This window comes from Cnephaeus nilssonii, assembly GCF_951640355.1.
Source record: "Cnephaeus nilssonii genome assembly, chromosome: 22".
NCBI lineage: Eukaryota > Metazoa > Chordata > Mammalia > Chiroptera > Vespertilionidae > Cnephaeus > Cnephaeus nilssonii.
This window is the reverse complement of record NC_137093.1, coordinates 12,746,913-12,768,546: the sequence shown is the minus strand read 5'-3', so window position 1 is coordinate 12,768,546 and position 21,634 is coordinate 12,746,913. Positions and strand designations below refer to the sequence as shown.

The 21,634-nt window shown below is 54.1% G+C and overlaps 4 protein-coding genes across 5 annotated transcripts; 1 reads left to right on the top strand and 3 right to left on the bottom strand.

The window, feature by feature from the left end:
* Positions 1-54: 54 nt before the first annotated feature.
* ZNF70 (zinc finger protein 70) lies at positions 55-9,374 on the bottom strand. Of its 2 annotated transcripts, none has more exons than XM_079762571.1 (2): positions 9,233-9,374; positions 55-5,652 (listed from the first exon to the last, which is right to left on the bottom strand). In XM_079762571.1, the coding sequence occupies exon 2, from the start codon at positions 5,571-5,573 to the stop codon at positions 4,227-4,229; it is 1,347 nt and encodes a 448-aa protein (XP_079618697.1). In that variant the 5' UTR covers positions 5,574-5,652; positions 9,233-9,374; the 3' UTR covers positions 55-4,226. The 2 variants fall into 2 exon arrangements, with proteins under 2 accessions (XP_079618697.1, XP_079618698.1); XM_079762572.1 differs by having other exon boundaries at positions 9,257-9,366.
* Positions 9,375-10,745: 1,371 nt separating this feature from the next.
* Positions 10,746-12,412, bottom strand: VPREB3 (V-set pre-B cell surrogate light chain 3; the record flags this gene model as incomplete). The annotated part of the gene is made up of 2 exons (XM_079762806.1): positions 12,297-12,412; positions 10,746-11,062 (listed from the first exon to the last, which is right to left on the bottom strand). The coding sequence occupies exons 1-2, from the start codon at positions 12,343-12,345 to the stop codon at positions 10,746-10,748; spliced, it is 366 nt and encodes a 121-aa protein (XP_079618932.1). The 5' UTR covers positions 12,346-12,412.
* Positions 12,413-15,609: 3,197 nt separating this feature from the next.
* LOC307094268 (uncharacterized protein C22orf15) lies at positions 15,610-18,063 on the top strand (the record flags this gene model as incomplete). The annotated part of the gene is made up of 5 exons (XM_079762948.1): positions 15,610-15,634; positions 17,168-17,254; positions 17,335-17,472; positions 17,660-17,734; positions 17,822-18,063. The coding sequence occupies 5 exons, from the start codon at positions 15,610-15,612 to the stop codon at positions 18,061-18,063; spliced, it is 567 nt and encodes a 188-aa protein (XP_079619074.1).
* A 725-nt stretch (positions 18,064-18,788) lies between these two features.
* CHCHD10 (coiled-coil-helix-coiled-coil-helix domain containing 10) lies at positions 18,789-20,718 on the bottom strand. Its single transcript, XM_079763067.1, has 4 exons — positions 20,570-20,718; positions 20,074-20,293; positions 19,103-19,250; positions 18,789-18,992 (listed from the first exon to the last, which is right to left on the bottom strand). The coding sequence occupies exons 1-4, from the start codon at positions 20,608-20,610 to the stop codon at positions 18,973-18,975; spliced, it is 429 nt and encodes a 142-aa protein (XP_079619193.1). The 5' UTR covers positions 20,611-20,718; the 3' UTR covers positions 18,789-18,972.
* Between the last annotated feature and the right edge of the window lie 916 nt (positions 20,719-21,634).

Sequence of the window (21,634 nt, the reverse complement as noted above, 5' to 3'; positions counted from 1 at the left end):
AGTTACAGATATATAGCAAAATATATACACACATTTAAAATTAAAATGCTGAGCTAAACTCCCATGCAAATGCAAGAAAAGCAATTATAATATTTTGAAAAGAGAAGTTCAAGCTAGAAGCATGAAGAGGCAAATAGGGCACAAAAAGGCACAGGTTTTCAATATATCACTATTAAGTATATATGTATATATATATATACCCCAAACACCTTGGTATTTACTTATTGACAACAGATACCCTGCCTATTCCTCCAAAGAGTTGAGATAATTGCATGACTAACATAGCAACACACATAAAAAAGGAACAGAAACCACATAAAGAAAAAAACACAAAGTCAGACTACAATTAGATCAGGTAAATGAGTGTTCTTAACTTTTTTGGGGCAGAGCCCTTCCAAAATAAGGAGAATGCTACAGACCCAGGACTATTCACTCACACACATGCCCACAGCCTTGTTCAGTCCCTAGGGGTCCACAAGCTTTTAAAACCCCTGTGTGCCAAAGACCCCTAGGCAGTCCATGGACCCCAGGTTCAGAGCTCTGAAGAAAACAAAATCAGAGAAAATATTAATTTGTATAAAATAGTTTAAAAACGGAGCTAACAAATAGAACTGATGGAGTAAAAACACGTTTCTTAAGAGTACACAAATGCTTCATAAAAAAACGGATAATATATTCAGGCCCAAAGAAATTCTATGGGCACTTTGAAATGTTGAAACCACAATAAAGTAAGAAATAACAATAATGACTTAAGCACTGATCACTTGGAAATATAAAAAAGTAATAATAACACTTGGGCCAAAAGGAAATTAATAATATAATAACAAGAAATACCACATGTCAAACTTATGGAGTGCAGAAAAAGCTCTAACAATTTAAAAAAATCAGACTAAATTACCTACATTTACTAGAAATAGTAAAAATATGATTAACTAATGCCCTGGCCTGTGTGGCTCAGTTGGTTGGAGCATCATCCCATGCACCAGAAGGCTGCAGGTTCAATTCTGATTCCCAGTCAGGGCACAGAGCCAGGTTGAGGGTTCGATCCCCGGTCAGGGCACGTGCAAAAGGCAGCCGATCGATGTTTCTCTCTCTACCTTCCTCTCTAAAATCAATAAAAAAAAAAAATATATATATACGCTTAACTAATAATTAATCTTAATAAAGTATTAAGCTAAAAAACAAATAAACAACCCACCAGAATACATATACTTTGACACAACAATTCAATTAGTAAACAACATCACGAGTGGGAGCTTTACAACACTCAACATCTGCCATCAGGGAAAAAACACAAGACAACAGAAACAACTGAATTCAACGATTAAAGTGTTACCAGGACAATCCCTTATAACATTACACTGAGACCCTAAATAAAGTGAAAGGAATTTAAATACATAGTCAAACCATGAAATACATTGAACAGAGAACTCCTTTTACTTACACTTCCAAAAATGACAAGTACCTGGTCTTAACCATGGTTATTTGAGAATCTGTCAACCCTTCGGAAAGGGGTTTTTATCCCCATGTAAATTGTCAAAAGGAAGAAAGGAGACGGGTTGCAGAGGGTACAGGGGGAGAAAGTGCATATTTCAAAACGCGAGAACAGTATAAAATGAGTTGAGAGAAGCTGGAGGTGAGCTGAGGACAGAGGCTGGCATGAACTCCATGTGGCTTTTTTAGAGGGGAGTGAAGCAGGTTGGCTGAAATGGGGGTTTATGTGCAGAAATACCCCCAAAGGTTGGTTTTAAGGAGAGTGGTGACATGTGCAAAGTGATGCTTTAAAAAAATCAGTTTGGTTGGGGTGTACAGGATGTGGAGGGAGACATTAAAGGTGGGAAGGAAACTGATGACTGCCTGATAGGCACAGAATGAGGGGGGTGCCAGGAGGTAGATCTGGCGGGAGTTGGTGGCTGCTGTCACCCGCACCAAGCAGGTGTCTCAGCATTCTCTCCTCACTCCTGGTAAATGACTACAGAGCCTGGCAGCAGGCCTCCTGCCAACAATGCCCAGGCGCCACCTGACCAGTCCAGCTGTGGTACAGCAGGTTCTGGGGAGCCTGGGTGCTGGTTAAATGTTTCACATAGCAACGAGGGACTTGACAGAAGTGATCTTCCCAGACCATCAGACCAATCCTTTTAAAATCTGGCTACCAAGCCCCACTTACTCAGTGACAATTATGGCTCTCCCATTTTTTTGTTTTGTTAATCCTCACCCGAAAATATTTTTTCCCCATTGATTTTGAGAAAGTGTTGAAGGGAGGGGGAGAGGCACAGAGAGAGAAACATCGATGTGAGAGAGACACATGGATTGGTTGCCTCCCGCATGCACAGACTGGGGGCCAGGGATTGAGCCTACAACTGAGATATGTGCCCTTGACCCGAATTGAACCTGTGACCCTTTGGTCCGAGGGCAGACTCTCTAACCACTGAGAAAACTAGCCAGGGTGGCTCTCCCATTTTATTCATCAAAACCACACATATCTGCCAAGCTGAGCTTCTGATTGGCTGAAATAACCAGCTTTACCACGATAGGTTCGTGGGATTCCAGACTGCCTCCTCCCACACTAGCTGAGAAAGCTGGGGGGAATGCCAGTACTAGATCCCCATGGGCACACGAAGGCCTGAGGGCCTGGGACAAACAACGACCAACCAGCCAGACCTGTCAGTGTGTGGTTCCTGGGCCACCTTCAAGCTCTGCTCAGTCAGGGCAAGCAGGCCTGACATTTGGGAGATGTGGGGTTGCATGGGTGCCCAGCACAGGGCTCACAGCCCGGATGCATGCTGGGACATTATAACCACCTGGCAGCTTTAAAAACACACCACTGAGCCCCACCTCTGGGGATGCCCACTGAATTGGTCCCAGATGAACACCAGTTGGCAGGGGGGAGAACAGAGAGAAGTACGGGACATGGACTGAACACCGCAGAGAGGCTCAGGATGGCTTCCAGGAAACATCTGTAAGATAAACACAGGGCACCCAGCCCAGGGTACAGCCTGAGGGAGTATGGGAAAGCCCGGTTTAATGAGGGCCTGCTGCAAGCTCTGCCATTTCAGGAAGCTGATGGGGATGCCTTTCCAGGTTTCTGGGACAGTGTTTCCAGGTGGGGGCAGGGGTCACTCTGGGTATCCATACTCAATCTCCAGTTGTCAAAGCACTTTCATATGTGCCCTCATACTGAATGGGAACCTTGCACCGATCCTTAGAAGTATGGGGCCGGATCCCACTATCTCCATTTCACGGGTAGGAAAACTGAGCCTAGGGGCTTCCTCAAGGACCCATAGATAGGAGGGATGGACCTGAGACTTGAACCCAGATCTCTGATAGAATCACCCTGCTTCCAACATCCCCCACCCAGCCCGCCTGCCCGCCCCTGCACTGGAAGCTGGAGAGGCTGTATAGCTGCCGGACCAGAAAGGGGCCCTGCTGATGTCCAAGGCACGCTGTGGTTTTAGGAGCCCTGGGTCTTGTGGAGGGGCTACTCCTGGAGGCACTGAACCCTTGGGCCTGGGCTGAGTCAGAGCTGGGCGTCAAACGTCCCCTGGCCTGCAGGACCAAACCTCTCCTCTCCTTGAAAGAGACCACCCTCACTCTAACACAGAACAGGATTCAGAGACCACACCAGGGACTCGCACCCTCACTCCCAGTCCCAAACCTAATCCTCCCAGACACGCCCTTTGTTCTGTAACCTGTTTGGGTTGTCCCTACAAGTGCCCAAACCAGGCAGGAGATTCCATTTTGTGGCTGAGGTATCTACTTTTTGGATTCATTTTTCTTTAGCTAATTTGAACTGTGAGAATGGTTACTTCTACGGAAAGTGCCAGACTGTCGCCTGATGTTGAGTTCTCACCTGACATTCTCATGGGTTTAACGCGACATTCTCCCTCTTACAGTCATTTCTCTTCTGGATTCTGGAATAGAGGGCAGAACTGAACCTCACAGGCTTGGAAGTCAAATGTGAGAATGAGAAAATCGAAGGACTGCTCTCTTTTCAGGTGCTCAGCCATTCCGGCAGCCCTTCTATCCCCCTACCCTCCCTTGTGCTCAGAAAACCTGCTGATCACAGGGCACCTGGCCAACAGGGGCCCTTGCTGCTGGTGCGGGTGCTCAGGAGCACCTAGGTTCAACTCTGTTAGGGGGCAGGTGGATAGAGCCTTGCAGAAAAAGCTACTGGGCGCGGGCTCCATCTGGGAAAGGCTTTCAAGCTTTGGTGTGAGCGCCTCCTTCTAGAGCTTCTCCCCAGCATGGATTTTCTGATGCCGAATAAGGTGTGAGCTCCCCCTGAAGGACTTGCCACATTTGTTACACTCATAGGGTTTCTCTCTGGTGTGGGTTTTATAATGCTCGATAAGGGCCGACCTGTGCCGGAAGGCTTTGCCACACTCATTGCACGCGTAGGGTTTCTTCCCGGTGTGGATTCTCTGGTGCTGAATCAGTGCGGAGCTGTGGCAGAAGGCCTTCCCGCACTGGCCGCACTCGTAAGGCTTCTCCCCAGTGTGAATCCGCTGGTGCTCAATGAGGGAGGAACTCTGGCTGAAGGCTTTCCCACACTTATGGCATTTGTAGGGTTTCTCACCCGTGTGGGTCTTCCGATGCTCGATGAGGTTGGAGCTCTGGCTGAAGGCCTTCCCACACTCTTCACATTTGTACGGTTTCTTCCCAGTGTGAATCCTCTGGTGCCGAATGAGGTGGGACCTGTGACAAAAGGCCTTTCCGCAGAGATCGCATTGGTGAGGTTTCTTTAGAGTGTGGATTTTCCGATGCTGGCTCAGGCCTGAGCTCTGGTTGAAGGATTTCCCACATTCCTTACACTGATAAGGTTTTTCTCCAGTATGAATTCTCTCATGTTTCCTCAGACTTGAGCTCCGACTGAAATCTTTCCCGCATTCCCTACATTCATAGGGTCTCTTCCCAGTGTGGGTTTTCTGATGTTGTGTGAGGGCTGAGCTCTGGCGAAAGGCTTTTCCGCATTCTGGGCATTCGTAGGGCTTTTCCCCAGTGTGGATTATCTGATGTCTGAGAAGGTGCGAGCTCTGGCTGAAGGCCTTCCCACACTCACAGCACTCATAGGGCTTCTCCCCAGTGTGGATCACCAGGTGCCTAAGAAGGTGTGAGCTCTGGCTGAAGGCCTTCCCACATTCCCGACATGCATAGGGTTTTGGTGGTTGTGCAGTTCTGTGAGGTTCATTAGGTACCGAGTCGCCCCTGCCCACTAGCTCATAGTCGTGTTTGCTGGGTTCTTCTCCACCATGGATTAACTGACACATACTGAGGTCTGATTTCTGGAGGAAGGTTTGGCCAAATATGTCATCATCCTGGGGTTTGTTTACTTGGGGGATACTCTGATGCTGATCAGGGCTTGAGCACAGACTAAAATTCCCCTCATAATCATCATGTTCCTCGTTTGGTTCCCCAAGAGGGATCTCCTTATAGATAACTGCCATTTGCTCTAAACCCCTTTCCTGAAGAAATGAGTCCCCTAGGTCCTCGTCTGGGAAAAGTTCTTGTTGCATCTCTAACCCATCTTCAAACACAAAGGTCTCACCAAGCTTGGATGCCGGGGGAACCTCCATTGTGGATCTAGTATCACCCCCACTGACTGTATTTCTTGAAAGATGTTCTTCTTTGGGACACACTTACTGTTCTTACGATCTAAAAAGAAAAGGGACATTGTCAAGCAGACAAGTCAAGCACTTAGTATGTGCCTTCTTCCTGTGCCAGAATCAATGGTAGATAATAACAAAAGTATAAGATACAATCTTGGCCCTGGCCAGTGTTCTCAGTGGTTAGAGTGACAGCCCATACACTGAAGGATCTTGGGTTAGATTCCAGGTCAAGGGCACATACCTGGGTTGCAGGTTTGATCTCCAGCCCAGTTGGGGCACTTGCAGGAGGTAACCAATCAATGTGTCTCTCTCACATATCTCTCTCTTTCTTTCTCTCTCTCTCTCTCTCTCTCTCTCTCTCTCTCTCTCTCTCGGTCTTACTCTGTTTTTCTCTCTCCCCTCCCCCCCCAAAAAAATCTATTAAAAAAATATCCTCAGGTGAGGATTAACAAAATAAAACAAAACAAAAAGTCACAATATTGCCCTTTGCTTTGATCCCCACTGGGTTAGACAGAAGTTTGATTTACCAGAAACAACTGCAAAAAAAGACAGAGAAATTACAGAATCAAACACCACACCATAGTGTCTAGACTAAAGGCTGAGGATGTTCAGAAAGGTGGGTTAGAGCAGGAAGTGGAGCCATGTGGAAAAGGCACAATACTCCACCTGCTGGAGGATGTTGGGAATGGGGTTTTGTTGGGAGAGAGTGCACTTCCTTCCTTCTGGTGCCCCAGCCACAACTCTGGGAGTCAGGCTAGACCTTCTTCCTCTCTCACCTGCATGGCCTGTCCTTCCATTTCCTGAGGCTTTATTGAAGGGATCTGTCTCTGCCTCTCTGTCCTTGCTGCGATTCTGGAGCTCAGGCCTCAGTGCAAATCCCCGAGATTATTTCAATACTCACCTCCCAAATGGCTGCCTATCTCCAACGTCTATTCCTCCCTCTGGTCCGTTCCCTGCATTGACACCAGTGTGAAATACCCCAAATACAGGCCTGATCATGTCATTTCTATTCTTAGGAGCCTGTGACAGCTCAACTCATTCACAAGGCCCTCACACATGGCCCTTCCAGCCCATCTCCTGCCCCTCCTTTCCCACACCCCTAACCTTCCATTCATTTGTGCTGCTGTTTCTTCTGCCTACCAGGTCCCTCCCCTTTCTCAGACTGTCACTGGCTCATCCTTCCAGACTCAGTCCAAATGTCCCCTCTTCTTTCACCCTCAGATTGACTATCTCAGGCACACCCCTCCGTGACCCATGGAGCTTGGTGCACACATCCATCAAGCACTCACCACCCTGGATGGCAAACATGGGTTGACAGGACTCTCCCCACCACTACCTGTGAGCTCCGTAAGGGCAAGTCATGTGTTCCTTCATTTTGGAACCCCGAGCCCCAACACAACAGGACAATCTCTACACATACATTTGTTGAATTAATATATAATTGAGTGGAGGAAAAGCCATCTGGTTTTGTGCTAGAACTGACTGTCACACTTGAACTCTTTATCCAAAAAAAAAAAAATCAATTCTCTGGGAGATATACTATATAATAAAAGGCTAATATGCAAATTGTCCCTTCAACTGGGCATTGGGCCAGGGGGCAGGGCTGGCTGGCCAACCTCCCATGGCCCCTCCCCCTGGCTGGCCCCACCTCGATCAGCCCCCAGGGTCGGGGTGGGCCAGCCTGACCCCACCATGCACAAATTTGTGCATCGGGCCTCTAGTAAACAAATAAACAGACAAAAGCATGACTGCTGCAGTTGAAGGAAGGTGTTTCTGTAGGAACAAAGAAGGAAGCTAGAACACCCCCACTCAGCCCCTCAGCCCCTCAGCCCCTGTGGTGGCCCGAGGGAGCCTCTCTGGACCCCATTCAGAAACTTCTGTGCAGCTAAAGGGAAACTCCCCAGCTACCATAATGATAACAGGTCATGTTTATTGAGTATCTGCTCTGTGCTAGACACTACTAGACCTTTACAAGTGTTTCTCACTTAATCTTCACAACTCTATACAAAGGCACTACTATTACTATCCTTACCTTGAAGCTTAGAGAGTAACTGAATCAAAATATATATATTAGTCAGAGTAGTCATGATGGAGCCCATTTCTATTTGGAAATATCTTCTTAATGAATTTCAGCCACTTTAATGAATTGTCTTTGCTCATTTTACCTCCTCTTACCCTCCTCTTCAGCAACCATAATCTCCAATCCTTCCAGTTCTCTCACTCAACCTCACCAAGTCTAATAGCTCCCCATCTTTTTTATTTTTTTATTTTTATTGATTTCAGAGAGGAAGGGAGAGGGAGAAACATCAATGATGAGAATCATTGATTGGCTGCCTCCTGCATGCCTCCTACTGGGGATCGAGCCCGCAACCCAGGCATGTGCCCTTGACCGGAATCCAACCCAGGACCCTTCAGTCCGTAGGCCAACGCTTTCTCCACTGAGCCAAACCGGCCAGGGCTAATATTTCCCCATCTTCACTTCCTTCTCCTCTTCTAGTTCTACCCACTCCCATCTAGCTTAGATCCCTTCCTTCTATAGTGGGTCTAACTATAGACATCACTTCAGCTAACTCTCTGACCAGCATCACATTCCTCAATTCCTTGCCCTGCTGCAACCGGCCACTAACTCCTTCTCTGCCAATTCCTCATGAAATGTTAAATGCTGCCAAGGAAAATCATACGACTGTGTATGGCACCGAGACAGATTTCCAGTTTCCAATTTCAGCTGGGACTTCGGCACTCAGCTCCAGCATCCAATGACCTCCTTACTGCCAATCCTCTCTTCTCCGTCCCTTTCCCCACCCCTTCTGGCACTGCTCACCAATACCTCCTTCTCAAAACCCTTCATTTTGGAGGATGAAAATTGGCAGCCTGGGGATCCTGCCATAGACACGTTTTGTCTGGCTCTCAAAAGAGTTGGGCTTTTCCTTTTTGTTTGACTTCGCTGCCAACATGGAAAACTCAGTAGGTTTCTGGCCTTCTCTTGAAAAAAACTAAAGATGTGACAATATGGGCTCATCCCTTTCCTAAACCCACCTTGCCTACCTGGACGCCTCAAGGCTTTGAGCTTGCTGGACAAATCACCCCACTCCCACATCCTGCCTTATTCCCTTGGCTTTTGAAAGATTCCCCCCAATTTTCATGGCCTGGGATCCCTCCTTCTATGTATTGCAACTCTTCCTCCACCCACCTGTTAAATCCTGGTGTTTCCAACGTTTCCTCCTTAGGAATTTTCCATTCCCACTATGTACCACCTACACCTGAAGTCTCCACTCTGTTTAAAAAGTTGGCAAACCTTTTATCTGTCCCCAACCATGTTTCAAACGTTTTTGGACCAAAAAAGCCAAAGGTATGAAATCCCATGCTTCCCACTTCTCTCAGGGCCTTCCCGGGCTGCTCCTGCATCCGTCACCCCATCCTCCAGGGAGCCCACACGGCCCGGCACCTGGCGGACCCTCGGTCCGGTCAGGGCTCTCTGGCTGGAGGCCAGCGAGCAGCCGCGGACAGGCACACGCCGGCCGGGCGGCGACGCCTGTGCCCCAACCTGCTTCCCACCAATGGAGACGCTCGCACCGCGGACCACCGGAGGGACAGGTGGGCACCCGGGCTGCCGCGGAGCCACTCACCTAGGCCGGGGCGGAGCCGCTCACCTGGGCCGGGGCGGGGCCGCCGGAGGCCGGGGCGGGGCCGCACCTGAGCTGCTCCAACCCGCGGCCGACCCGGCCTGGCTCCCGGGCTGCTGCTGACGCGGAGCCCGCGGTGGCCCTAGAGCCGGAGCCCCGCCCCCCGCCCCCCTCCCGCAGGCACTTCCGGGACTGCTCTAGGCCGCGCGGAGGTCCTCGCGTCTCGGTGGTCCCGCCGCGCCTGGTGTTCGGGCGCGCAGCCTCGGGGCTCCGGGCTCCCGGTCAGGGATCGGGAGAGTCTCTCCTGTCCGACGCAGTGGCTCTGGGCTGCCCCCCGAATGAGTCCGGCTGGGAGGAGAACGGAGCTGGGCAGTCGTTGGCAGGAGTGCAGGGGAGGAAACTGAGGCCGGGAGGGGCAGGCCGGCTGCACTTGCCCTGGGGATGGGCGCAGCCAGGGGCCGCCAGGCGTGTGGGGTCTTCAAGAGAAGGAGAAGGGGATCCCAGAGTGGAGCCCATCACCTCTCATAGGCCCGGGAGCCCTGGGGATTCATCATCCCTTCCTGGTTCTGCCTGCCCACCCAGCCCCCACAGAGACGGGAATGAGGAGAAGGGCCCGCGGAGGACCCCCACACACACCCCCCGCACCCCCCGCAGATGGCTGCGAGTGTTGGCTGCACCCTCTCTGGACTCAGTACATTTGAGGGATGACCTCCAGGCATGAGACGCCTCCAGGGGAACCAGGAGGGAAGAGGGATGTGTTCTTGAACCCCCCACCCCACTCTCAGCTCTGCTTCTGATGGCAAGACTTGCCCCACCCCCTGTGCTTACCCCTGGGCCCACCTGCCTGTGGGAGAGCCTCCCTGGGGAGAGTGGGGGCACAGCCCTCTCATGGGAGACCCATAGAAGACGTGTTCCTGAGAGGGGGGGATGCTGCCCACTCAGCCAGCCCCTGCCATCTGCCCACCGCCTTCACGCCCTCCACCCTGGCCCTCAGGTGCCTCTGAGTGCCCTACACACACACACACACACACACACACACACACACACACACAGCTGCCTCCCTACTCCATCAAGGAGTAGGTAGGGACTGCCCCTCCCCTACCTAGCAGCCTGGGTTCCTTGGGAACCCAGTTGTCACCCAGTGAGCATTGGACCACAACCAGCCATGCAGAGCTGGGAGTGGCAGGGCTGGTTCCTTTTTTTCTACAGCCCCTGGGGTCACAGGAAGGCCAAGCGACCAGTCTGAAGCCCCTGGGGGCCAGTGGAGAGGCTGGGCCCTGTCCCAAGGGTCTCAGGTGCTTCCTCTCACGCACCAATCCCCAGAGTCCCTAGCCCCCTCCACTCTCCCCGACCAACCACAGTCACTTTTTCAGCAGAGATCTCATGGCCCACATTGACATGTTGGGTATTATTAGCCCATTTTACAGAGGAGGAAATTCAAGGCTCAGAGAAAGAGAGAGGCCTGAGGTCAGAGACAGATGTGGGAGACAGGAGGCATTCATCTCACCCCCCACCCCTAGGATATGTAACCAACAGAGCAGTAATAGTCTGCGTCGTCCTCGGGCTGCACGGGGCTGATGATCAGGATGCAGGCATTTTGGGCCGCGTCCGTGGCTGCTGAGAAGCGGTCAGGGATGTCTGGGGAACGGTGGTGATCCTCCTTTGAGCGGTAGTAGAGGAGGTAGCGGGGGGCGCTGCCTGCCCGCTGCTGGTACCAAGACACGCCATAGTCCCCGATGGTGGCGTGGCGGGGGTTGAGCATGCAGGAGATTTGGGCCACTTGGCCTGGGAACACCAACAGTGCATCTGGCTGGGTCAGTACTGGCTTGGAGACTGAAAGAGACAGACCTGCTCAGGCCCGGCCTGGGCCCCTGTTCTCCCACCTCTGCCTTAATGAAGACGTGGTCAGGCTCCCTAACCAAACAACTCCTGTTCCTAGAGGGCTCATGGCCTGGCGCCATGGGATTGGCACAGGATGGGGTACTGAGTTGGTGACTCCTAAAGCCCCATTAGGGCCATGTTCCCAAGGATCTGTGTTCAGTTGAAGGCCTAAAGTTTAAAAGGTGGGACTGGTGGCCCTGACCGGTGTGGCTCAGTGGATAGAGCGTCAGCCTGAGGACTCAAGGGTCCCAGGTTCGATTCCGGTCAAGGGCATGTACCTTGGTTGTGGGCACATACCCAGTAGGGAGTGTGCAGGAGGCAGCTGATCGATGTTTCTCTCTCATCGATGTTTCTAACTCTCTATCCCTCTCCCTTTCTCCCTGTAAAAAATCAATAAAATATGTTTTTAAAAAAATAAAAAATAAATAAAAGGTGGGACAGGTGGCCTCTGTTGCTCACTCCCACCCCTTGCCCTGAAGATCCCTATCCCCTCAGTCACACTGGCTCTTCCTGGCTACAGATTAACCACCTCCAGGAAGCTTCTGAGCGGTACCACCCATCAGCTCAGCCTCAAGCAACTGGATGCTGAGGACCGCCTTGGAATTAGGTTGTTCCTGAGGCCCTGTGAGGTAGGGATCAGCCCACACCAGCTTTTCCTGTGAAAAACTGAAAAGGTCACCAAAACCGGTTTGGCTCAGTGGATAGAGCGTCGGCCTGCAGACTGAGGGGTCCCAGGTTTGATTCCGGTCAAGGGCATGTACCTTGGTTGCAGGCACATCCCCAGTAGGGGGTGTGCAGGAGGCAGCTGATCGATGTTTCTCTCTCATCGATGTTTCTAGCTCTCTACCCTCTCCCTTCCTCTCTGTGAAAAATCAATAAAATATATTAAAAAAAAAAAAAAGGTTACCAGCTCCAGCCCCTTCTCAGACCCTAAGGAGTCAAAGTTCAAAGGGACTCTAGTGATCGGGTCAATCAGAAATGGAGAAACTGAGGCCCGCACAGAGAAGTGACTTGCCCCAGGTCTAGGGCACGGCCAACCCTAGGCAGCCAGATCTCCCCTTCACCTCAGTGCCCCTTCCAGAACCTCCCACTGCTCATCTCAACTTGCTTCTTTGCAGGGGCCTCTGGAGCCAGTGCTGTCCCCTAGCCCGCCCCCCCAGGGGAGCCAGGCCCAGGGAGCGCTCACCTGCCAGGAGGGCTCCCATCAGCAGGAGGGCCAGGCGCCACCAGGCCATGGCCAGCAGCGGGGAGGCAGGCGGGCAGGCGCTGTTCTGTTGGGTGTGTTCCAGGTGCTTCGGGCACGGGCCGGGGAGGCTACTGGACCACAACAGGGCATGCAAATCAGCCCATTGATTGGTGGGGGAGGCAGTGGCTGGGGCCCAACTGCCAGGCCCCATCTCCCCAAATGTGAGAGTCCTGACCCCCCAGAGCCTTCTGAGAACAGGAGCCGAAATCCACCCACGCACTGAAGACAAACCCCTCTGCACTTAAGCCATTTCTTCAGAATCTGGCTGCAGCCACCCCCTGAGCTGTGGTCTGCAGGCCCCAGGTCCCCAGATACAGTGGTGTCCCCGGAATAAAGTGCCCTGCACTTTCAAATAAGTTTGGGAAACGCTGTCTGTTTCCACAGTATTGATCCTGCGCACTTGCTACTGCTGAGCCCTGTAATGGGTCATCGAATTTAATCCTCACAACTGTCATGTTCTCGCTCCCTGAGGATCATGCTTATTCAGAGGCAGACTGAGCAGGCAAGCTTTGAGGAGGATCCGTCCTCCTCCTCCTCCTCCTCCTCCTCCTGCCTGGTCCCCGGCCACCCAGAGCTCTGACTGCCTAATCATGGGGTGGGGGAGGGTACAAGGCATTTCTAAAACCTTGGGGGAAAGGGAGCTGGCGAAGGTTGGGCACCCTGGCTGGAGGGGTCTGCTGGGGCTCATGGAGAGGGGGCAGGAGACAGAACTGCAGAGAAGAGAAAGGGGAGGTGATAAGGGAGAAGGAAAGAGGCAGGATGGTGACATGAGAGGGAAAGGGAGAGAGAGAAAAAGGCAGAGAGAAAGGCAGATGGAGAGGCAGAGAAACCGTTCATGTAAGAACACAGAGAAAGAAAGAGAACCAGGGAGAGGCAGAAAGCAGGGGGAGAGAGAAGGGAAGACAAACAAATATGAGACCGGGAGAGACAGGAGGAGGAGAGAGAGCACTGGTGAGAGGACCGGCCGTGGATCAGAGCGGCCTGGCCACAAACAGAAAGAGGCGAGAGGAAACGTGGCTCGGCCAGCCTGGAGAACAGGGGCAGGTTCTGGTCAAGTTAAACATACTCTCATCATCTGGCCCAGAACTTCCCCTCATGGCATTTATCCTAGAGAAATGCAAACTTCTAGTCACACTAAAACCTGTAGGTGAATGTCTGTACTGGCTTTATGCATAATTGCCCCAAACTGAAAACAACCCAAAACAACAGCAGGTGAATGGATCAACAAACATGGCACATAGTGGAGGTCAAGGTTCGATTCCCGGTCAGGGCACGTGCCCGGGTTGCAGGCTTCATCCCCAGTGTGGGGCGTGCAGGAGACAGTCCATCAATGATTCTCTCTCATCATTGATGTTTCTCTTTCTCTCTCCCTCTCCCTTCAGGTCTGAAATCAATAAAAATATATTAAAAACAGCCCTAGCCGGTTTGGCTCAGTGGATAGAGCATCGGCCTTCGAACTGAAGGGTCCCAGGTTCCATTCTGGTCAAGGGCACATGCCCAGGTTGTGGGCTCCATCCCCAGCAGGGGACTTGCAGGAGGCAGCCAATCCATGATTCTCTCTCATCATTGATGTTTCTCTCTCTCTCTTCCTCTCCCTTCTGGTCTGAAATCAATAAAAATATATTAAAAACAGCCCTAGCCGGTTTGGCTCAGTGGATAGAGCGTCCACCTGCGAACTGAAGGGTCCCAGGTTCCATTCTGGTCAAGGGCACATGCCCAGGTTGTGGGCTCCATCCCCAGTGGGGGACTTGCAGGAGGCAGCTGATCCATGATTCTCTCTCATCATGGATGTTTCTATCTCTCTCTCCCTCTTCCTTCCTCTCTGAAATCAATAAAAATATATTTAAACAAACAAATATGGTACGCCCAGACAATGGGACCCCCTTCAGTGATAAAAAGCAACAAACTGTGTATATACTATATATTATATATCATATATTTTTTCGAAGGAGGGAACTATTTTTAACTTTATTTTTATTGTTGGCACTATTACAGATGTCCCCATTCCCCTCCCCCTTTGCCCACCTCTACCAACTCCCAGCCCCCATTCCCTCTGGCCATCACCACACTGTTGTCTGTGTCTCTGGGTTATGAGTTTGTTCTTTGGCTAATCCCTTTACCTTCTTTCATCCAGTCCCCCTCTCCCAGAACACGGGCATAGGACAATCTGGGGGAATCTCATATACATTATGTTGAGTGAGAGAAGCCAGACTCAGAAGGTCCCCTACTGTATGATTCCCTTTATAGAACATTCTGGAGAAGGCAGTGGTTGCCAGGGACTGGAGTCGACTACAAAGGGGAATAAAAAAATTGTGGGAAGTGATGGAGATGTTCTGTATCCTGACTGTGGTGATGGCTATATGAGATTTGTCAAAACTCAAAACACTAAAAAGGGTGCATGTTACTATATGTAAATTTTACCTCAATAAACTTAAAAAAAAAAAAAAGGAAGCCTGGCGGGTGTGGCTCAGTGGTCGACCCATGAACCAGGTCACAGTTGGATTCCCGGTCAGGCACATGCCCAGGTTGCGTGCAGGAGGCAGCCGATCGATGATTCTCTCTCATCATGGATGTTTCTATCTCTCTCTCCCTCTCCTTCCTCTCTGAAATCAATAAAAACATAGTTTAAAAAAAAGAAACAAGGACAGAAAAAAAGGAGAGACAGGGAATGAGGAGGAAGACAGAGGGAGAGGAAAGAATGTGAGGCTTTGAGTTGGAGGGGAGTCTGCAAGGTTGGTGAGGACCCCATGCTTTGCCAGGGCCCCTGGCCAGCTGCCAGCTGCCAGCTCACAGGGCCAGTGCCCCACCCCCAGGAACCTCCCCCACTTTCAATCTGGGAGCTGTTTCTACTTGTAGGAGAATGTGGTCTCTGGCCATCCCTGGAAACGGAGGCTCCAGGCCCCACCACAGCCCTGCCTCAGCTCCCGTTACCAGGAGACTGGGGGGAAGGCATTTCCTGCCTGGAGGTCTTGGCAGCTCCCACGGCCATGGAGACCAGCGTGGAAGCTGGGAGGGCCTCCGTCCCCTCCCACTGCTCTGCCCAGCCAGCGGGAGGAAGAGGAGGCCAAGGGCCTGGACAACTGCAGGAGCCCAGCCCCAAGGATGGCCAAGTAGGGGCCTCAGCCTGGGCCTACCTACCCATCACCCACGGATCCACCCCCACACACTGCACCTCCCAGCAGGGCCCGAACCCTGAATAGATCTCAGCCCCAGTCCCTTCCTTAGTCAGAAGTCGGAGTACTCCCCTGCAGCCATGTTTATCACGGTGATGTTTGGAGGTAAGTGGGGTCCCCTGTCCCTGCAGATGGGTCAGGGAATGGTACACTCAGCTTGCTTCCCTCTGCCCTGGGGAGGGGGGAGGCAGTGGGGGTTAGGGGGTGAGGGGTTTGTGGAAGAAGCTCTGTGAGGAAGCAGAGCTAGTGCCTGGAGTGAGTCCCTGGAGGGGAAAACCTTGGCTGGGCACCAGGAAGTTCACCCGCCCCTCTCCTACAACACCTGCCATGCTCCCATGGAGGATGTTTTTAACCGGATGGTTCCTCGGCTATTGGTTCAGTCAGTGGTCCTCTAGATCAGGGTGCAGCAGGCACCTGAGGCTCCAGCCACAGCGGCAGATTCCCAGCTCTCTGGTGGGAGGGAGTCCGTGGTGGGAGGGGGGCTGGTGCAGGCGGCATGAGTTGTGCACCCATCACTGACATCTCCGGAGATGGGTGGGGGTGGGGTACAGTCCTGCTCTGGTTAAGAGATAGGAGAACCACGATGCTGTACACCTGAAACTAACCCAAAATAATAATGAATGTAAACTAGAATTGAAAAGAAAAGCCCTAGCTGGTTTGGCTCAGTGGATAGAGCGTCGGCCTGTGGATTGAAAGGTCCCGGGTTCGATTCCAGTCAAGCGCACATGCCCGGCTTGTGGGCTTGATCCCCAGTAAGAGGCGTGCAGGAGGCAGCCAATCAATGATTCTCTCTCATCATTGAGGTTTCTATCTCTCTCTCTCTCTCTCTCTCTCTCTCTCTCTCTCTACCTTCCTCTCTGAAAGCAATATACACATATATTTTTTAAAAAGTAACGGCTTAGTGGGCATGCTACTTATTTTGGGGGATGAAATATTTTAGAAATAGATATGCCCTGGCTGATGTGGCTCAGCTGGTTGGAGCGCTGTCCCATGCACCAGAAGACTGAGACAGTTTGATTCCCAGTCAGGGCATATAGCTAGGCTTTGGGTTCCATCTCCAGTCTGAGGGCACGCGGGAGGCAGCCCATCAATGTTTCTCTCATATATTGATGTTTCTCTTCCTTTCTCTCTCTCCTTTCCCCTCTCTCTAAAATCTGTAAGACATATTCTCACGTGAGGTTTAAAAACACACACACACAACAGCGGTGATGGTCGTACAACTCTGTGAATGTACTAAATGCCACTGAATCGTAGTTTGGTAAAAATGGTGGATTTAATATGATGTAAATTTTATCTCAATAAAACAAATCACTTAAAAAAGAGAGAGAGAGAGCCGAAACCGGTTTGGCTCAGTGGATAGAGCGTCGGTCTGCGGACTGAGGGGTCCCAGGTTCGATTCCGGTCAAAGGCATGTGCATTGGTTGCGGGCACATCCCCGGTAGGGGGTGTGCAGGAGGCAGCTGGTCGATGTTTCTCTCTCATCGATGTTTCTAACTCTCTATCCCTCTCCCTTCCTCTCTGTAAAAAATCAATAAAATATATTTTAAAAAGAGAGAGAGAGAAATGGGAGAGGCAGAGGGTCTCAGAGTGGGGAAAAGTAGAGGGTCCCGTTCACTCACCTCTGTCCCTCCCCCACAGCTGGCTGCCGGGAGCTGGTGAACCCGTGGTGCAGCCTGGTGACTCTCACTGCCCACCTGCGGCGGAGGGGGCGGGTGCCTCCAGACGGTGAGGGGCAAGGAGGGGTGATGAGGTGGGGGCCCAGGGCTGCAGACATGAATACCAGCCCTGCCCTGCCTCCCTCCCAGCAACCATCGCCCTCCTGGCTGAGGATGGGCACCTGGTGAGTCTGGGCGATGACCTGGAGGAGGGGACTTCCCAGGCCTCCTCCTCAGGCAGCCCCCTGCTGCAGGAGCGTGGGACCTATGTCCTCGTGCAGATCATCAGTAAGTGGGGCCTAAGACTTGCTCCCCTCCCCCTGCAGTTATGTTGGAATGTAAGAGGGGGACCACCCAAGGCCCGACCCAGCTCCCCACTTTGGCCAAAACCTAGCCCTGACCCTTTTATCCTGACCCCAGCCTGAGCCAGCGAGAAGTAGGGGCCAGGCAGGAGTCATTCCTCCTCCGCCCACAGATGGGGAGGGAGGGGCCCCCACTCGCTATGAGTCCCTACTGGAGAACCTGGATGACCGGTGTCCAGAGCTGGCCGGTGAGTATCATGGCAGAGGCCTGGGGGGCAGGGGGGAGGTAGCATCTTCTTCCAGCCCTGACAGGCAGGGCTTCCTGGGCCTCTCAGAGGCGCTGCGCTGCCTGTCGGGCCTACCCCCACTGGGCAACAGCCGGAGGAGACATACTGGCACTCGGCGTGGCCACCAGGACCAAGGCCCTCCTTCAAGGTCCCAACGGCTGGGCTCCCTGCTGTCCAGGACCCGCCTAGCTGGGGCCAGATGCCAGGTAAGGAAGAGACATGGATACCTGGAGGGACATTCACACCCAGAAGTGGGACCCTTTCCCAAGAGACAGACACCCATGTCCTGAGAGAGGTGAACAGGCCCCCAATCTCAACCTCCATCACATACACACGTATACCTGAAAGGTTGAACACACTGTACCCAGAGGCGGGCACCCACCACCCCACGGGAGTGTAAGTACCCAAGGGCAAGAACATCCTCAGTGCCCAGGGGATGTGGCATAGGGCCTGGCATTCAGTAAAGGCTGGACGCAGAGCTGCCAAGTGAATTCCCAGACGGCAACAGCACAGCACGTGTGACGGGGCGTGTGCTCCTGTTCCAGCAGCCCCGTGACTGTGGGCACACCACAACCTGGTGGCCCAGCTAGACTCAGATCCAAGGGGGTTGGCCGTGACCTCTGCCTTGTGTGATCAGGCCCAAACAGACAGCAGCCCAGCAGCATTCTTCTTAAGAAATCTGGAATGATTGAGTTGGATCAGCAAGAGGAGCAAGATCACAGACAGGCTGCGAGTCTGCTGGGGACCCCTCAGATGTGGGTGCAGAGACAAGAAAGGTGGAGGGGCAGGCATCCCTGGGAGAGAAGACGACTGGGAATTCCAGCTCCCAGAGTCAGATGCCTTCTAAGTCACCTGCTAATGCCTCACTGCCCGCTCTGACGGCTCAAGGCTGTGGGGTTACAACAGGGCTCCTCCCTTCCACCCAGGAGGCAGCGTGGTGAACCATCCACCCCCCCTCTTCAACCACCGTGCTCCCGGCAGACAGGCCAGTGAGATGGCACATAGCAGGCTCTGGTCTAAGATAAACTTTTAATTGCACATTTGTGTCTCGGGTCATCGATGGGGTGAGGAACCCACACCATCCCGGCTACATGGGTACATTCTGGCGTTTTGGTCTGGCTGTCGGTGAAGGGGTGCAGTGGAGTGCAGAGCTGGACCCAAACCTGCTCCAATCCGCACCACTGTGCCCCCCGGTCTCTTCAGGGCAAGGAGCTCAGACCTGTGGAGGGAGGGGTGGGACGGGCTGGTGGTCAGCCCGAAGGTAGAGGGAGAGGGGATGTCCCTCCCAGCCCCCCCCCCCCCCGCCCGGGACGGGGGCCGCTTGCTCACCGTGGTTGTATTTGCACTGCTTCAGGGCCTCGCTGAAGCCCTCACACAGGGTCAGGTCCCTCTGCGTGGTGGAGCAGTCCAGGAACTGCTTGATCTCATAGGCGCAGGGCCCCATCTGCAGGGGCTGGGAGGCGGCACGGGCAGGGGCCTGCGGTGGCGGCGACGCAGGAGGCAGCAAGGTCAGCTCAAGGTTGGTAACGAGAAGTGGGTTCCAAAGCTGGGTGCCCCCTCCCTCTCCCCACAACCCCAGCCTGGGAGCCCCAAAGCTCCAGGCAGGCTGACTGACCCAGGACCAGCAGGCTCGGCTGCTCCATCTCTTAAACAGGGTGAGCCCCACAGCCCTCTCAGAGCCACTCAGCTGATGCTAGACAGCGTCTCCCTGCTGCCTCGTAGTGGGCACGTGGGGCAGGTAGGAGGGGCAGGAGAAGAATCTCGAAAAGCCCAGTGAGTATGAGCCCCACCCCCATAAGTTCTAGCGATTCCCTGGCTCAGCCACACTGATCCTCATGACCCCTGACCCTGCCACGAAATCTGCATTTGGCTCAGGCCTGGTGGGGTGCCCAGTGGGTGACGGATCAGCAGGGAGCAGGCCCCAGAGTCACCAGCCACAGCGCCTGACGTAGGATGGGGAGAGGGAAGACTCGGGAATTTCCACATCTCTCCTTTCTACTAGTGTTGGGTGACCTTGGGCCCTAAAGTCACGAGGTTCCCCATCTCTAAAGGGCTGGTTGGCATCTGTCCCTGGGCGTCCAGGGACCTTGGCCTGAGGGGAGGGTCTGGGAGGGCCCTCCTGTGAGCGATAGAAGGGCAACAACGGAGTGAGAAGAAATGGGAACCTGGTTGGGCAAAGTCCTGGGCCTGAGGCAGCTCGGGAAATGCCTGGACACAGCTCGGTGGACATTCCCGCTGGACTCCCTGCTCTGTGGCCTCCAGAGAAGTGGGCCTCAGTGTCTCGGGGCCCCATTGCTCACCTGCTGAGCGGCAGGCTGGGCTGGCTCTGAGCTCCCCCCACTGAAGGCTCCAGTCAGGGCGCTGCCCATGACATGTCCGACCGCCGAGCCCACGGCTACCCCAGCGGCGGTGGTCGCCATCTGCGCCATCAAGCCGGGCTGGCCCGACGGGGCGGGAGCCGGCGCGGCGGCCGAGGGCGGAGGGTGGGCGGGCGGGTGGGCAGCAGGTGCGGCAGGGCGGCTGCGGGGTGGAGGAGTCGCAGGGTTAATCCTGGCCCGAGCCCAGGCCAGGGGCCCGAGGGGCCTGCAGCCCCTGGACCTGCCCCCCTTCCCTCCTCCGTAGGGTGGGTGACCACCGTCTTAAAGACACGTGGTTGTGGCATTCCCTCACCCCCACCCCACCCGCACCCCCGCTAAGATGGCGCAGTCGTCCCCAAGGTCACGCTGTTGCGCCCTTGGAGAGCACGCGCTCCCCCAGCCTCCTCCTCCAAAGGGGCCCTCCCTGTCCCGCTCTCACCTGGCCGGCCGGGCGGCCACGCTGCGGCTCCCTCGGGGCATGGTCGTGGCGGTGGGACTCGGCCGAGCTGACCAGAGACCGCAACGCTGGTGGCGATTCTGTCTCCGCGACCGACGCGACACCGCCTGTCACCGCCGCGCAAGGGGCGGGGCCTCGGGGACACGCCCCCAGCGGGCGGGGCGGGGCGCGCGGCGGCACCTCGCTCCCGCGGGGCCCGGGCTCACCTCGTGCGGCCTGCTCCCGCTCCCCGCGGCCGTTTCAGCTGGAAACGCGACTCTGCGCCCTCCCTGCGCCTGTCCCGAGCTGTGTGCGCCCCGGGGACCGGAGCCAAAGTCGCCGAGCGCAGAGGGGTTCGCGGGGCGATCGCGAGGCGCAGGGAATGGAGTTGGGTGCTGTCCGGTGCTCCAAGGCAGAGGGCGCAGAGAGGCGACCGGGGGAGGCCCGCCTGGGACGGGGCCCGGGGCGCCAGCCGGGCTGTGCTCCTCTCCCTCCTATCAGACAGGGTTTGCGGACTTCGGTGTGGTCTCAGGGTCGCGGGGGTGGGGGTGGGGGTCGGACTAGAGCCGCGAAGAGGTGCCTGGCGGGGGGGAAGGCCTGCGGGACCCGAATCCAGAAGCCCCGCCAGGGGGCGTCCGGAACCCGTCTTCGACTCCTTCCTGGCCAAAATGCGCTGCAGGCACGGGCAGCCCAGGACAGCACCGCCTGGGGTGCGATGAGGCCCCCCGCGTGGCCCTCCACCCCACCTGACACCCTGCCCCCACGAATGCAACGCCGGACACCGACAGCGTTTACACGACATTCAAACAGCGTGCCCATCCCAAAGGCTGTGCTGAGTGCCTAGAGGCGGTTGCACCTGTTTGGATCCTGTGGCCTCTGGATTTTACCACCTTGGTCCCAGGCCGGGGATGGAGGTGGGGGTAGCGGGGGGGGGGGGGGCAGGGCAGGGAGTGGGGATTTAGGATGCTTCCCAGCCCCTCGGGGACTCCAAGTTTTATGGTCTTTTCTGAATGACTTCGCAGTGGTCATATTATTACCCTGGGGAGAGGAGCTGACATTTTTTTTTTA

Excerpts from the sequence above, each read along its gene's own strand:
- ZNF70 (XM_079762571.1), bottom strand. The coding sequence starts at position 5,573 with ATGGAGGTTCCCCCGGCATCCAAGCTTGGTGAGACCTTTGTGTTTGAA.
- CHCHD10 (XM_079763067.1), bottom strand. The coding sequence starts at position 20,610 with ATGCCCCGAGGGAGCCGCAGCGTGGCCGCCCGGCCGGCCAG. Across the intron at positions 19,251-20,073 it reads CCCAGCCTGCCGCTCAGCAG|GCCCCTGCCCGTGCCGCCTC; the intron begins GTGAGCAATGGG and ends CCGCCACCGCAG. Across the intron at positions 18,993-19,102 it reads GCAGTGCAAATACAACCACG|GTCTGAGCTCCTTGCCCTGA; the intron begins GTGAGCAAGCGG and ends CTCCCTCCACAG.